The 16,125-nt window shown below is 37.6% G+C and overlaps 1 protein-coding gene across 1 annotated transcript in view; it reads right to left on the reverse strand.

The window, feature by feature from the left end:
* Positions 1 to 1,197: 1,197 nt before the first annotated feature.
* Positions 1,198 to 16,125, reverse strand: part of LOC144663137 (uncharacterized) — a 35,042-nt gene continuing 20,114 nt past the window's right edge. The window contains exons 11-17 of the mRNA XM_078524070.1: positions 9,515 to 9,859; positions 8,197 to 8,440; positions 4,261 to 4,595; positions 3,538 to 3,636; positions 3,159 to 3,393; positions 1,992 to 2,200; positions 1,198 to 1,473 (exon numbers count right to left, since the gene is read on the reverse strand). Of these exons, the coding sequence (XP_078380196.1) occupies positions 1,300 to 1,473; positions 1,992 to 2,200; positions 3,159 to 3,393; positions 3,538 to 3,636; positions 4,261 to 4,595; positions 8,197 to 8,440; positions 9,515 to 9,859 (1,641 nt within the window). The 3' untranslated portion in view covers positions 1,198 to 1,299. The remainder of the gene's footprint in view (positions 1,474 to 1,991; positions 2,201 to 3,158; positions 3,394 to 3,537; positions 3,637 to 4,260; positions 4,596 to 8,196; positions 8,441 to 9,514; positions 9,860 to 16,125) is intronic.

The following is a 16,125-nucleotide window of genomic DNA, read 5'->3' on the forward strand; positions in this document are numbered from 1 at the left end:
GTTTAATCACACATATGAAAACATCAACTTTTGCTGTTCGTGCAAGCAAGAAAAGGTAGAACTTCAATCACAAAGGTTAGATTTTGCGTCTCAGCAATCTAACCTTTGACATTTTCTTGCATTTAAATTTGTTGTCTAGACCGACGAAAACGTTTTGTTGTCTGAACACAACCTGGGTTTATTATTCCGCGGCAATATAGAACCAATTAGGCTCTTTCTTTTACTGTTGTTGCTGTTGTTGTTGTTCATTATAAAAAAAAAAAAGAAAAAAAAAAAGAATTGCGGTCTTAAGGTTTTTCTCTTGCTTGTTTAAGAACTTGACTGAAGACTGGATTCGTAAATGTTGTCAAGTATATTATCATTTTTCGGCAATGGCATCATTTCATCTTATAAATCGTCACGAAAACCTGCAATATATATAATAGTCATCGAGCATAACGTTGTCTTTATATAAATGCGTGCGTAATTACTATAACATGAGCCGAAAATGGCCGCCAACCGTGTTGAGTGGAGGGGGCGATGGGCTCTGAGAGAGGGACCTATAGGGTGGTCAAAACCACTTTCCGCATTCCACTTAGAAGAACAACAAAATAGTCTCGATGAGAACAGCATTATTTATTTTAATTGTTTCCATCTGTAGTTTTATTTGTTTCTGACTGACATTTGTTATTGACTATTTATGGTACAACGGTTTTGACTCTTCGCCTTTAATTCTATGTGGTAACCTTTTCTTTGTAACCCCCAGTCTTCTAATTTATATGTCTTGTATTGCACCGTTAAAAAATCGAGATAAAATTCAATAAACAGATGCAGTTGTTCATGTATGATGATAGCATCTTGCAATTAATAGACAAGTAATTTCAATGTTATATCATTTGTTTATTTATTGAGCTCAAATGCAACATAATTCAGGCGTATAAAATTAATTGCTGAGATAATAAATTAACTGTTACGAAGATTACAAGGATTATTTTGTGTGTGTCGAAGATCTAAGAGCTTTTGTAGACAAATTTGGATTTAAAACTTTTGGAAAGTTGTCAAAATTCGTTGAAATTGGTTATTGCGACGTCATCCTTAGTGTTAACTGTCAAGACAATTAAGTCGAGGGGTAGGACAAAATAATATTATATCCAGCGTTTAATTTGAATCTTGTCGAGGGTAGAATGCGATACGTACCTCACCCTGTAACGCGTTTAAAACAATGCTGCATTTATCCTTAAATAAATTTTATTTAAAATTATTCTGATTATTTTCAATGAATAATGCAGCCTCTCCTGCAAATGAGTTATGCAGCCTCTCCTAGAACTGCTTGGGTTTGTGTTTAAGAGATGGAACTCGTTTGGACCATAGACCTTTGGTCCTGGTGTGTGGATTGTCGTTCTTCATACATCGTGCATCATCTGGACCCGTAGGGTAACCATCGCCCCAGTACAAATAGTAAACCCACACAGTCATCTTGGTAAACATGGTTCGCTAAAGAAAAATAATAATGATAATAATTAAAACATAAAATAAATAAATAAATAAATAAATAAATGCGATAAATATTTGAAATGACAGCTTTGTTTGTTGGTTTGACTGTTTGTTTTTTTGTTTGTTTGTTTGTTTGACTCATGGAGAGAATAAATGAGTCTGAGCAATTCCAAAACTCACAACCTTTGTAATTTAACATTTACAATTAACCATACACAAATTTCTTTAATTTTCATATAGAAACACGACCATCCTACTTTCCGATTTGTAAATTGTTCATCCTTTATCTTCACCCGTCTTGATTAACATAATACAACTCATATTTTAAAACGCATGAATATTTTGTTCCATGATGATGATGATGATGATGATGATATTGATGATGATGATGATGATTATGATGATGATGACGATGACGATGACGATGATAACTATTTTCAGTGCTTTTATCATTAAAATTGCTAGTTCTTAAATAGCTACATCATTTGTCAACTTTTCTGTTAACGATCAAAACTTACATCAAAATCCTTGCAATTGGCTTGGCTCAATTCAGTACGTTTGCAATCCAATGTGTCGTCAACTGGCATGGATAGCTCGTACGTTCCAAAGAGACTCTGGCATTCTTCCTCTCCTAGTTGTGACTCTTCGTTGCATTGTTCAACAAGGCTATGACAACACATCGGAAAAAAGCGACTGTCCTCTTTATCCACACAATAGTAAGAATTTTCTGGAAATCGAATTGACACCTGAGTTTCGTATCACTGTATAGTCAGAGTGCTCATCAAAGGGGCAATATCACACCTCAAAGTTGTCTTTGATTTTTTATTGTTATTAGCTTTTTTTTGTTACCGTATCACGGACGGCTTCTCGTGAAATTTACTTAAACATCCTTAAAGTAACGCGACAACACTCCTGAGAAATGAAGGCAATTCATTTTCATTTGAAAGGTTGAATATTCAAGGGGATTTAGACAGTATTGCCTACAAACGGCACTCCAACACATTTAAAATATTTTATTTTCTAACAAACGCGTAAGTTGAATGAATTTACAAATGTTGCGTCGTGGTATCACCATATCCAGGACTAGAAAATTAAACAAAACCATTATGCTCCCAAAAAAGAAGGGAGGGGGCGACTCTATTCTGCCAGCGTTGTGCATGTCCCGGAGACATCACCTCCCTCCTGCTCCCAATTATAACTGTTGAATAGTTGCCATAATCTGTCGTTCCCTGCCATGCTGTTAACTTTCTTACCGACATAGACTCTTCAAAGACGGCAAAACAGTGTTTTTTTTCTCTTAAATTGCTTCTTGGAAGGCGCGAAGCGCAAAAAAAAAGGATGCAAAAAAGGATGTAGTCTATTATAAATGCAGTTTATTCTATTTTAATCAGTAGCTGAAAAGGAATAATGTCGTGTTCAGTATCCAAATTTCCATTATTCCCTTCTAGATCTGGTCACAAAAAAAACATTTTCCAAGAAAAACTTCGCTTATTATTTCAAAGAAAGCATTGCTTCCGCTATGGCTATTATGCTATTGTTTCTCCGCAAAATTGTTCGTTATTGTTATTTCGTCATTCCTTTTCAGCTACAGAATGTAAAGGTAACGTGTAACGTAGCGCCAGGTAAGACTACAGAGACGAACCTTGCAAAAGTAAACAACATACCATTGTACCCACATTACTTACTTTGGGAAATTTCATCGGTCAAAGAATTGCATTTTTGCTCGTCTGTTACTTTGCGACGGTTGAAGTGTAACGTTCGTTTTGACCCCAATCGTCGATACTGTCGATATTGCCTGAGTTCTGGATTTCCACTTCCATCTCGAAAGTACGAGGCACTCATATGTTGCAGTTTTAAATAAACTTTAGCTGGGACTTTAAATCTGTCTGGATCGCCATCACCAGAGAATTCCACGAACATCTGTCAATGATAAGTGTAATGTTGTGTTTGTTAACCTCGCACGTACAAGGTCTTTTTTTTGAAATTTTGAAAAGAGGATTTACTCTAAAATGAGTTTTTTGTAAGGTGGTAGGTACATGAAAAAAACTGCGCTGACTTCATTACCTTTAAAAGACGAATATTATACATTTTCTTGCTTGACTCGTTTTCCGGAAGTTTAAGAGTGAATCTGGTTTCACCTTTAGCATAAAGGTCATCAAACATCTATAATGGAAGAAAGATATAAGCTGCATAGGTTAAGTGTTTTTTTTTACCTCGTATTGAACTTATTAGTATTACCAGGAACAGCCTTGTCTTTCCTTGACGATCATTTTTACCATTAACCCACCTAAAACTCGTACTTAAAATCTTTCAAAACTGCTCCTTGAATGATACGGTCATTTCTGAGAGAATTAATACGCTTTTCTGGTTAAAAATTAGTGGCTTTTTCACCTGAGTACTTTGTCACTTTTTCTTTCGTTAACAACTATGTACAGTGCACGTGTTCAAAAAGTGTTATGGCAGAAGTAAATGTAAAATAAGCAAATATCAACTTTTGCCATGTACACACGCATGTAATGAGCAATTTGACAATATTTGTGCTTGTGGTGGAGTTTTATAGAGAGAAAAAATAACATTTCACGAACACTAATAAAATATAAATCTCTAGCGCTCCAAATTAAATGTTACGAAAAATGCCATGGAATGTTTTTTTCATACCGCGCCGTGTTTGTTTGTGGTGGAGTTTCATAGAGAAAAAAAAAACATTTCACGAAAACCAATAAAATATAAATCTCTAGCGCTCCAAATTAAATGTTACGAAAAATGTCATGGAATGTTTTTTCGTACCGCGCCGTGTTTGTTTTTGTCGAAGGACCATTTGTGGGTGTCAGTGGAGTGGCTAAAAACTGTGAAGCATCGGCGTAATTTAGAATCAAATTCGTTGATGTTTTGAATGGCTTCCGAAAGTTTAACGACGCCTTGAAGCTGTCCGGTGGTTTTTGCCGCCCTAGCTGCCCCTCTCTGGTATTCAGACATTTTATTGTCGCCATCCCACATCGACTGGAATTCGAATGCTTTGTAGAACATGTACAACTTCTTGGTGAAACGGGTTTCTATCTGCCGATAAGATTGCAGAAGGTTGTCCAGAAATGTCTGCTGTACTTGATCAGCAATAGGCGAATCTATGGGAGGTGGAAAGAACGACAATGTCAGTTCACAGAACATCAAAGTTGTCAGGAAAGTGGTCATATCAAGTGTTATTATATAAACTGCAGTGGTATAGCGAGTGGTAGCAAATCAATAAAAATGGTATCACACGTGTGTGGATATAAAAGGTATCAAAATGTTATCATGTGTGAAATGATTTTTGACCAATCATCTCGCAGTTTGCCATGTTTCAATGCTCAATTAGCCAAGTTTATCGGTATTAAGAGGGCGTCTTTCTTAGACATACCCACTCAATTTCGCGTAAAAAATAATTTTGCCTGAAACTCTGTCAACTGAAAGACTTTACCAAGGTAAGAACTAAAACAGATTTGGTTTGATTTGAAATGATATTCTGGCCGCGTTAGGAGCTATAAAATATTTTCCCTTGTCAGCCCCCGTCACAACGTCTCGAAAATTGAAAAATAGGCACTTTTCGTAACACTGTAAAATATCTATTTCGCATCATCTAGCCGCAAATTTTATATCAACTTGCTCATAAACCTTTCTAAATTTCCAAGACAGTCACAATTTGCCTCTCAATTCTCCTGAAAAGGCAAAATCGAGCGTATTATAACCACTACTAATCGCCGTCGATTGAAGGCTGTAAATTGGCTTCGATTTAGAGGCTTTTTTTTAAATTTTGGGACCAACCTAATACTTCTAGCCTATACAGCCGACTAGAGTAGTCGTTTATCTGCAAATATGTGCAAAATCCCATGTACGTTTTCAATATTTCAAAAGTTGTGACCGTTTTTATCAGCACATGTGCCAGCATTTTCGATTTTTTCGCCTATATTGAAATCGAACTCTCTCGAGCAGATTTTGACACACATGCAGCCTACCTGCTTCTCATCTCGGTTTATGTCCAACGTTACGGTAAACAATCCCCAGATTGCTAAATCCCACAATAACTCCCGCAAATTGGTAGGTATTGCCTTCAAAACCTGAGCACCACGGCATCTATCGAGTCCCTTGTTAATAGCGAGCGAAAGCCTGAATCCAAGGCTACATTTCGCACTAAATAGCCCATTAAACACCATTTCAGAGCCGTTTTTCGGCTCCTTCTTCGTGTAGAAGCACAGAACACGTCACAATAGAATACTGCATCGCAAACCTTTTGTTTTAATTATATTCCTCGTTCTTTTGTCCTTTTGTTCTCTATTGTTATAGGTGAACTGTGTCTTCTACACGAAGTAAGAGCCCGTTTTCTTCAAGAATCAGACAAAACACACTCCGAGACTGAGAGAACATAGCCGTCTAGTTTTCCGTCAAATTGATTCACGCAAAATTGAAGAGCACAGACATCTAATCTGGCATTAAATTCTGCTACAAATCCGATCACCTTCACGATAAAGTAAACATTCAAATAAACACTTCCCGCAAAACCTCAACGCTCAACTGTCCAGAGTATTAAAAATGGCAAGATGAGGATTTTTTTAAGAAAACGTGACAGCCTTCTGGCGGCCATCTTAGGTCTTGTGTGGCGTAAACTCCGAAATTCAAAATGCTATATCTTACAGTCGGCGAATGCTATTTATTTTTGTATCCATATGGGAGGCGCGGTGACCAGGGCGTTCATTCGCCCTTGCGCTGACCTATTGGTTAGCGCGCCGGCCGGACTCCAGATCTAACTGTCCGGGTTCGATCTCTGGCCAGGGTTGCTGTGTTGTGTTCTTTAGCAAGTCAATTTTTTCTCTCATAGCGCCTCTAGCCACACAGGTGTATAAATGGGTACCGGCGAAATAATGCTGGGGGAGAGGGGGGACTGCGATGGACTAGCATTCTATCCAGGAGGGAGTAGAAATATTCTTAGCCGCTTAATGCTATCGAAACCGGGATAAGCTGTGACAGTATGGGCCATTTGGCTTGAGGCTTCACTTTTATTTATTTTTAGGATTGATTTCTTTAAAACTCGAAATTGCGCATGCTTTCCATATTTTGATTTAAAAAAAATTTGGTGGCATTTAGAAGTCCTTGTTGGCACAAGCGATCAGCGGTCTCCCCATTTATGCGGACCTCTGCGGAAGCAGCATCACACGATACTCGATTGTCGAGATGTTCGCTGTAAATGGTGATGTTTCTTCGGAATTCAGACCTCAAATCGCGGCTATGTCCTCTGAATACCAGTCTCGGAGTGTGTTTTGTCTGATTCTTGAAGAAAACGGCTCTGAAACGGTGTTTAATGGGTTATTTAGTGCGAAATGTAGCCTTGGATTCAGGCTTTCGCTCGCTAACAAGGGACTCGATAGATGCCGTGGTGCTCAAGTTTTGAAGGCAATACTTACCAATTTGCGGGAGTTATTATGGGATTTAGCAATCTGGGGATCGTTTACCGTCTAACGTTGGACATAAACCGAGATGAGAAGCAGGTAGGCTGCATGTGTGTCAAAATCTGTTCGAGAGAGTTCGATTTCAATATAGGCGAAAAAAATCGAAAATGCTGGTACATGTGCTGATAAAAACGGTCACAACTTTTGAAATATTGAAAACGTACATGGGATTTTGCACATATTTGCAGATAAACGACTACTCTAGTCGGCTGTATAGGCTAGAAGTATTAGGTTGGTCCCAAAATTTAAAAAAAAAGCCTCTAAATCGAAGCCAATTTACAGCCTTCACTCGATGGCGATTAGTAGTGGTCATAATACGCTCGATTTTGCCTTTTCAGGAGAATTGAGAGGCAAATTGTGACTGTCTTGGAAATTTAGAAAGGTTTATGAGCAAGTTGATATAAAATTTGCGGCTAGATGATGCGAAATAAATATTTTACAGTGTTACGAAAAGTGCCTATTTTTCAATTTTCGAGACGTTGTGACGGGGGGCTGACAAGGGAAAATATTTTATAGCTCCTAACGCGACCAGAATATCATTTCAAATCAAACCAAATCTGTTTTAGTTCTTACCTCGGTAAAGTCTTTCAGTTGACAGAGTTTCAGGCAAAATTATTTTTTACGCGAAATTGAGTGGGTGTTTCTAAGAAAGATGCCCTCTTAAGTCAAAACGTGTTCGGATCTTACTCGGCAATCTTCGGTAATCTTGGAAATCTTCGGAAATCTTCGGAAACATTCGTACGACTTTCGGACGAAATTTTGAAAATCTTCGGAAATCATCGGAAAACCGTCGGAAATCTTCGGAAAGTGGTCACAAAGATCGTAATTAGTAGGTTTATATAATAAACGTATCCTTTATTTCTAGACAAGAACCCACCTTTTTTTGGCGTAGGGGGCTATGCAAGATACCACCTGTCTAATTAGCCGAATAGACAAAATCTATTGGCCTCAAAATTCGAGTTGAGTAAGCTTGCATTGCTGGAGAAATGGCACAAGGATCGCAGGCTTGATGCTTTTTCGCTTAGTTTCTACTCCTGATAGAGTGGGGGGCTAAACAGACAAGACACCATCTTTTAAGGTGGGTAGCGGTGGTACATGTAGAGACCATCTATCTTTTTGCAGAGTAGTGGGTCCTGTTCGAGTACGATAGTTTTGACCATTTCCCTGAAGTTTCTCCGCCTTTAAAAATCGATCTAAGTGATGTCCTAGAAATATTAATCATAATTAAATAAATATCGATGGTTACCTGGGGCTTCGCCAAGGCTTCTCAGTTGGTTCTCTGTTTCTGCTAAGTTTTCGATATCGAAGTTAAATGTACCAATGTCATTATCCAAATCCATAACCTTTGCTATCAGGTCAATCCTTGTAGACGCAACAATAAAAAAGTTCTCAATCTTTTCCTTTAACTTTGCCTGCTGTACGTCATTCGTAAGGTCCAGCAAGCAAACGAGGTCTTTTGCAAGTCCTTCCTTATTCATTTCCAGACGCGCCTTGATGATGGAGATAAGAAAAGTAAATACACAAAATGAAAAATAAATAAATAAATCACTTTATTTGAGTGTCAGTTTATCTAACACAACCGTGCTAATTGGGGACACTGAAAATTACAGGAAATTAATATTATAAATCAACAGAACCTGTGAAAACTCCCAGCAGTTCTAACACAATGTTTATATAAAGGGCTTTTTGTCGAGGGCTATTCTTTGCCCAAGTAAACATAAATTACACTACTGCTGACGAGGGGAGGGAGGTTAATAATGGGATGGAGGTCTGGAACCGGATAGCGATTTTCTCACAACTTGTAAAGCGATAAATTCACATTCCCAGTCAGCTGTTTTCCTACAGTGACCTAGGTTTGAAATAATGTTACGTCATGCCAATGTAAACCGTTGTTTCGCCTAGGGTCAATAATCACATGGAACTGGAACAATTGGTTCTTATTGGTATCTTATGATGTCACATCTTTGTTTACCAGTTAGTTGCTACTTCAAGAAGTTGAATCAGATCAGGCTGAGTGATGTTCATCTTGTGGGTTTCGTTAAACAAGTTGTCTGCGAACGACTTTTCGGCGATCATTTCGATGGTTTCTTGAAGTAGTACATTGGTAAACAAAGATGTGACACAAACTGTTGAACCGTTAATTTATTTGTCACTTGAAAATGATGTCAGGATGACATCGAAACAATGTGTCTTACTGCTGCGTATTTTTATTGTCAAATGTTTATCAAAATTTAGTCTTATTCGAAAAAAACATTGCGCGAAATTAAAACACGCGAAAATTAATACCATATTTTGTATCAAAACAATAAAAATTTTAAATGTTTGGAACTGCAACTATCCTTCCTTGAAAATATCTTTCCGTCTTGTTTTCGACTAGCACCCTTCCTCTGATTACCGTTTTCTTTAGCTTAAATCGGCCAAAACCTCTTTAGTACAGTCACCAAAGTTTCCGTTTGCAGGTTCCTTGTAGTTACATTGAGCCAGATATTTCTATATTTCCAGTTGTTCCTTAGGTCATTTTTCTTTATTTATACACAGTCATTATGGTACAGGTGTTATCTTACCTTCATCATTTCGGGAATTGATTCTATATCAATTTCGTCAAAGTTCAGATCATTAGAATTTTTAAGAGCTTGGTATTTGTTTCCAATTTTCACCCATTTTTCGACTTTTTTCAAGAGCCCTTTGAGATCGCCGTTGTCGCACTTCGTTCCAAAATGATTATACAATCCTAAAGCAGTATTGGCGATGTCAAGAGGGTTTGTTCCTGCCTTCAAGAATCCGGTAATACCTTGGAGTATTGCGTTTAAGTCGTTCTTGTTAAATTCAGCGTCATCAAATACATTAGGCAGCTCATTTAATATGTTATCCAGATAGCCGCCCATGTTAACTTCTAAAGTTCCAATAGTCTAAAAAACAAGTAGGAGAAAATTTCAATTAGGACCAATAAAAACAACATGATGACAAGCTGCTAAGAGAGAATACTTTTCTAATGAGAATGTGACCCTTAAGCAAATGATGCTAGGTTCAACAGTGAGCAAAAAATGTCGCAACTGCCTTTAACAAATGTTGAACAGTGTATCGTTTGATGTTGAATGTTGAAATATGCCATTCATGACAACGACAACATGTTGAACTTTGTTGAACAGAATAGAGGCTGCCTCTATTCCATTCAACAATTTGTCGCAACATTTGTTGTTTAATACATGCTAAACGTGTATCACTGGTTCCTATCACGCAATGGGATTTAAAAGTCGAATTTGCCCAATAACGCAAAAATTCCCAGAAAATTCGCCTGACTTCTGTTTCCCTCAAAATTTGGAGTACAGGACGTTCATAGAATTAGTCAATTACGTAGCGATTTTTTGGCCAAGAAACTTTAAGACACTTAAAGATCGTGGATTCTTCGGACCAACATGGCGGACTCGAACGAGCTTTAACAGCGTTTAAAAGCCCCCGAAAATGGTTCTTTGAGAAGGAAGATGATCCAAATTGTTTTGCAAGTGTCAGGGCAAGTTATTTGGACATTTGGGTCGAAACTCGAAGCGTAAATTGAGGTAAATAATCTTTTATCTTGCCTCCCACGTGTTTGGTTCTGTTCGCAATGTGAAGACGTGCTCGTCAAAATGCGACTAAATATTCTTCGGATCGCCGTTTTTACGTTAAAAATATCGCCTCTTTAGTCTAATTTCATGAGGTGAATATAAGAATGCGACATTCTGATTGGCAAAGAAGCTCTGGTTTATGACGTTATATTCACCTCGTTTGGAGGTAAATAAAACATTTCAGGGCTTGGTTACTATGCCACGCCAACTTTACCATCCAAGCAAGTAAACATGGCGGCATTTGATGAATGAAATTTTGGTTCATTCGAAAGAAATCACGTCAAGCCCGGGGTATTCAAAACAGTTGGAATTTTAAAAATTGGCTTCCGAGGCTTTTGAACCGAAAATATTTTCAAGAGATGGTTCTCAAGGCATTATAATTGGTGATAAGGACGGTGGTTTTGGAGATCGGCCACAAGAAACTCAGTGGCAGATCAATTGACCAAAACTTACTCAGTTCTCTTCAGACCAGAGCTACTCGACTTATTTCAAGAGGATTTAAACAATTGCTCAGAAGTCGCCAACGATTAAACAAAGGTACTAGATATCTTTCTTTTTCGTAGTGTTTGTTTTGTTTCGTTTTATTGCTTAAAATTAAGTGTAAATTGTGATTTACAATCGATAAATTAAATTTGTTTACAACTATTCAAGCAAGCACTTGTGTCTGTTGGTTCCGTGTTTTAGCTCTTTATTTTATAGTTCTTGATATTCACCTCTGAAAATTAGACTAAAACAATTATTCGCCTTATGCTCAGTGAATCTCGGCGAATATTCCTCTCGAATTCGTCTCGGGGAATATTCGCCGTGATTCACTTCGCCTTCGGCGAATAATTGTTAAATATCATAAATAATGTATCTTTCGTTGTTTTCAGGAAATGTAGAGCTCAAAGACTTTGGTTAAAACTTCTTTTGTCGATATTTTGTAAATGTTAACAGGTACTCGTAACTTGACCTCTGACCAACTGTTGCTATGGTAACTGAGATGCAATATTTCTGTTTGCACTGAAACAAAAGACGTATTTCTACCCGGTTTTCATCCTAGAACAAAGAAATGTTCCCTAAGACCTCAAAATTTATGCAATATAGCGTTTCTGCGATTCTTTTTTTTTAAAGAAAAGAAAAAGAAAACAAAACTGAAGAAGTGAAGAAAAGTGCTTCAAAGATAACACCGTCATTTTTAATGTTGAAAGTTCCTTATCTCATCTTAGGTTTGCTATTTTACCTCCTGATTTACTAAATTGTTTGGAACTTTACTAAAAACCTGTCGGTGTCATTTCCAATAAAGCTGGTTTATTGGAGGGAAATAAAGATATATTTACACTCAGCATTTTTTTTAGATTTCTGTTGTTCACTTCATAGTGATTGAGATCCCCCGAAATATAAAGGGAAACTGGCTGAGACTTTTGGCCACTGTCAAACCACTGCACTCACTCAAAGGGGGTCAAATCTTAACACTAAGTTGACTAATAACTGGAAGTTGATAAGGGTAAATAAGCCGCTCGAAAGCTGACGTTTCGAAGGTAAGCCCATTTGTCAGAGCAAACGGGGGGGTTTGCAGGTCTTGTGTGTGTTAATAGCGGAGCTCCCAGCGCGCGCAGCGCGCGCAGCGAAGCACCATAGGTAATGCGGGTACGTGAGAATTTTTGTAAACCCAGGAGGCCCAAAAAATTTGGTTGCGTACGCCCGCCCGCCCGCTGCGCGTACAGACTCTCGGGGAGGGGGAGGGGAGTCCCAACTCCCAAGGCAACCCGACCGGGGAGAGGTGAGTTTCGTCTAATCATTCCCCAACGACTGCTTTTATCTTTGATAGTAGACGTGATTGGACGTCTTTGTCATGGTCAATTGACAGCTGTCAAAACAAGGTTTCCGCTGACCAGTATCACATGACCATATCGCGGGCTCAGATGTAGGACACATCGAGGTTGAATGTTTTCTTAAAGTTGACCGCTGGCCAAGTGACATTTCACCATTGAATCGCCGGCGCAAGTACTTTTCTGTGTGGAATTACATGAAGTGGGAAGTGAAATATGGGAGGTCCGCTGGTTGCTGTCGGCTCGGCTAAATAAAATTTATCTGTTTATAAGCTTATTTTGAACTTATGGCCATTGTGGTTTATACTTAAACTTTCGTGAAACGGCAAGGTTAACAGCAGAATTTTTAAATATGGTTAAGATTTAAAAGTCCGGAAACAAACTCACAACATGCCGATATACCAAGCGTACGAATGAGTTCACCGAGAGGACTCCGCGATTGAATAGCACACGACAGTTAATTATGTACAGATAAATTATTTCTGGATGTATTCCTCGTTTATCCCGGGATAACAGCCAAAGAAAAACGGATTGTGACCGCTCGAAATGGACGTAAATCTTCCAAGCTACTTGTTGAGTTTAAAGCAAAGACGGTCAAAGACAAAATCCCGTTACGAAAACAAGGTAAGCTAAGCTTATTATTGATGTTCCTTTTTTAACAGATTAGACAAGTTTCTGTTATTTAGATTAACAAGCATTCCATCTAATAACACTCGTTCGTGTAACCGGTATGTCAAAACAAGGGCATACAACCTTATTGAAATTCGTTTTGTCTAGTGACTAATCAGATATTTTTGCCTGAATTATTGTTTCTACAAGAGTAGCAGGTTACTTTTCGATCATGAAATAAAAAAAAAAGTTTAAAATGTGCCTGTCTGCAATGAGGAAAATACCATTTAACGCAAATTTAAAATACATGTACATTCAAATGTACATCAAGGTTTGCGAGGTTAATTGAGTGACCGGTATTTATGGAGGTTGTAAGAGGAAGTTTGAGTTTATCATTAATTTCTAATAAGCAAATTTGTTGCATTTCTAAATCTTGCTATATTGAGATTTCCATACCTTTTATGGGTTTTTGATATGTGTACATTTTTTTTAGTGAGGGAAAACAGGAATTCAAGGGGTGCAGTTAATGTCTGTGATGATGAAGGTAAGCATCACATTAGTGTCAGTTTATACCTTTACTTCTCTAAATGCTCTGTGACTCTGTGAGTTTAGTTTATGTGAATCCACATTAGTGCATGAAACTTGTTTTTCAAGTGTAAAATTTTGGGGTTTGAAAAATGATAAGTGTGTTCACTTGGTAAGTTTATGTTTCCTTAAAATTGTGGTTCCTATTGAGAAATTTAATATACACAATTTACATGTAACAGCACATGTAAATATACATACAAAATGTAATGTTTTCATTGTTCAAGAAAAGAGGGGAGGGGGGAGGGGTAGAAGGGCAAAAAACCCAACAAGATCTGCTACCTGACCCGACAAATTACTGGAATACTTGTAATTATTTTGTGGGAGAAGTGCAAATTGACCTGTTCAAATTCCGCTTGTTAACAGCTAACCTTAATATCTACATGTAAGCTTAAGCCCTAACTTAACTTAAATTGTCTTGTTGTGGTACTAGGCGAATAAAGAAATACAATTTTAACTCAGCTGAAATTTCACATGAAAACAAAAAGTTGATAAACTTTTAGAGCTGCTAAGGCCAGAAAAGCCAGTTGGGCTTGTTGATGAGCCAGCGTAGTGTTTTCTTAGCTACATCGCTAAGAAAGGGGAGAATATGTAAGCTTTCGTGAAATTAATCACAGTGATTTCAACAGCACCTGTCAGAGAGCAATATAAGAGTCTTAAGACACCTCATTTAATAGGGAAATCGTGAATTTTAGCCAATGATTGACACCAAAACACCCACCAAAGCTCATTCATGTGCCAGGTCTTATTGATAGCACTATTTATGCCTTCAGTAGGTCAAAGGATTTTTTTGATTCTGAACATATCCCCCAACACAGTCCCTGGCCCAGGCAAAAATTGGAAAAATATATCTCTTTTTTATGCATCTGCAGAGTGTTTTGAACAATTTAAGCTAATTTAAAATTATAAAAAAAACATTCATTTGTTGCCAATGATCATCAACAAATCTTATGTCTTTTTTGCCTTTTTCAGGGTTAACACGAGTAGCAGAATTTCGAGAGAGTTGCAGACACAGAAAGAGATAAATGAACAATCAGATTATTATAGCGGAGCTCCACAGCGGCTCGAAGGGCCGCAGAGCGGAGCCCCATACCCATAGAAAATTCACAGAAATAGGAAAACCATGAACTTGAGTTTTCATGGTCATCATGGCTAGCGGCATGGCTCGCGGGCGCGTACGTCGTACGACGTACGGTGTTGCGCACTTCAGAAATAGATAAACCCTCATCTATTTGTTACTGGGCATCCAAGTTATGGTCAATTGACGGCTGTCAATACAAGGTATCCGCTGACCAGTATCACGTGATCATATCGCGGGCTCAGGTGTATAACTCATCGAGGTAACGCGTTTTTTATAAAGTTGACCGCTGACCGAAAAATGGTTTTTCTATTGGATTGCGGGCTCATTATTTATTTTTATGCCTACGGTCAGTGAATTCAGATATTTTAATAAAGGGCAAAGTAAATTACCGGGGAGCTCCGCTTTTAGGCTTGGCTAAATCTATTTATATTATATTCTTCATTGCATGTACAAATGTACTGTGTGTAGAATACAATTTATTATATACAATTTGTTATAACTTTTAGATTGTAATGTTTTAGATTGTAATGCTTTTTTTAAATTTTTAAATTCTAGATTGTAATTTTAGTTAGGGGACCTAAATAGGGATGACCTCATGGTCCGCCTTTTCAGATACAATTTGTGTAATACCATTTGTGTGTTTGAATAAAGTATTATTATAAGGACAGGTGTAATTTTAAAGTTAATGAAATAAAGCCAGATAAGGTACAATCATGTACATAAAAAATCATCCTGCTAGCTAAACATTGAATTCCCAGTGCCCACACTGCAAAGAACAATAATTATGATAATGAGATACACCTTTCATCAATCTCTTAATGCATGGTAAAATGTTAAAATGGTATGGTAAAATATTTGCCAAGCAATCTATACCTGAGTTTAGAACTAACAAACAGTATTTATACCTCTCCAGAATTTTTGCTTAGTTTATAGTAATTAAGCAAAGGGCAAAGGGACTCATATAAAGAAAAAAGGTGTTATCGTTTTGGGGACCCTATTTGGCAGAATGACAGAATGTCAATATTTTGCTTGCCACTACCTTTTACTCCAGTTTGGTGTTAGGCAATAATAAGACTGTCATTGTCACCATTCCATCGTATAGGGCCCCCATTTGGGGGAGAGGGGGGGGGGGAAGCTACATAAATAACTTTCCAGTTGTATGCTATGTACAACTGTAACATACCAGTTATGATGGGGGTATGGATATATTCTAGAGCAACCCTTTCTTTGTTCTTGTTTAACTTTGACAGTTGTGAGTGTATCTTTAGAACCAAGGTTATGCATAGACTACTAATGATATTTTTGATTGATCGATTTTTTAACTCTGTATTTGGTGCTGTTGTTCATGGTGAAAAGGGATACATATCATATATAAAGAAAATAACATGAATAAAAAAACAGTCTAAAAAATTATTTAGGAGAAATAACCGGGGAGCTCCGCTTTTAGGCTTGCCTAAATCTATATATTATACTGGAGCATGGAG

Source organism: Oculina patagonica, chromosome 8 (assembly GCF_052425735.1).
Source record: "Oculina patagonica isolate OP01 chromosome 8, crgOcupat, whole genome shotgun sequence".
NCBI classification, from domain to species: domain Eukaryota; kingdom Metazoa; phylum Cnidaria; class Anthozoa; order Scleractinia; family Oculinidae; genus Oculina; species Oculina patagonica.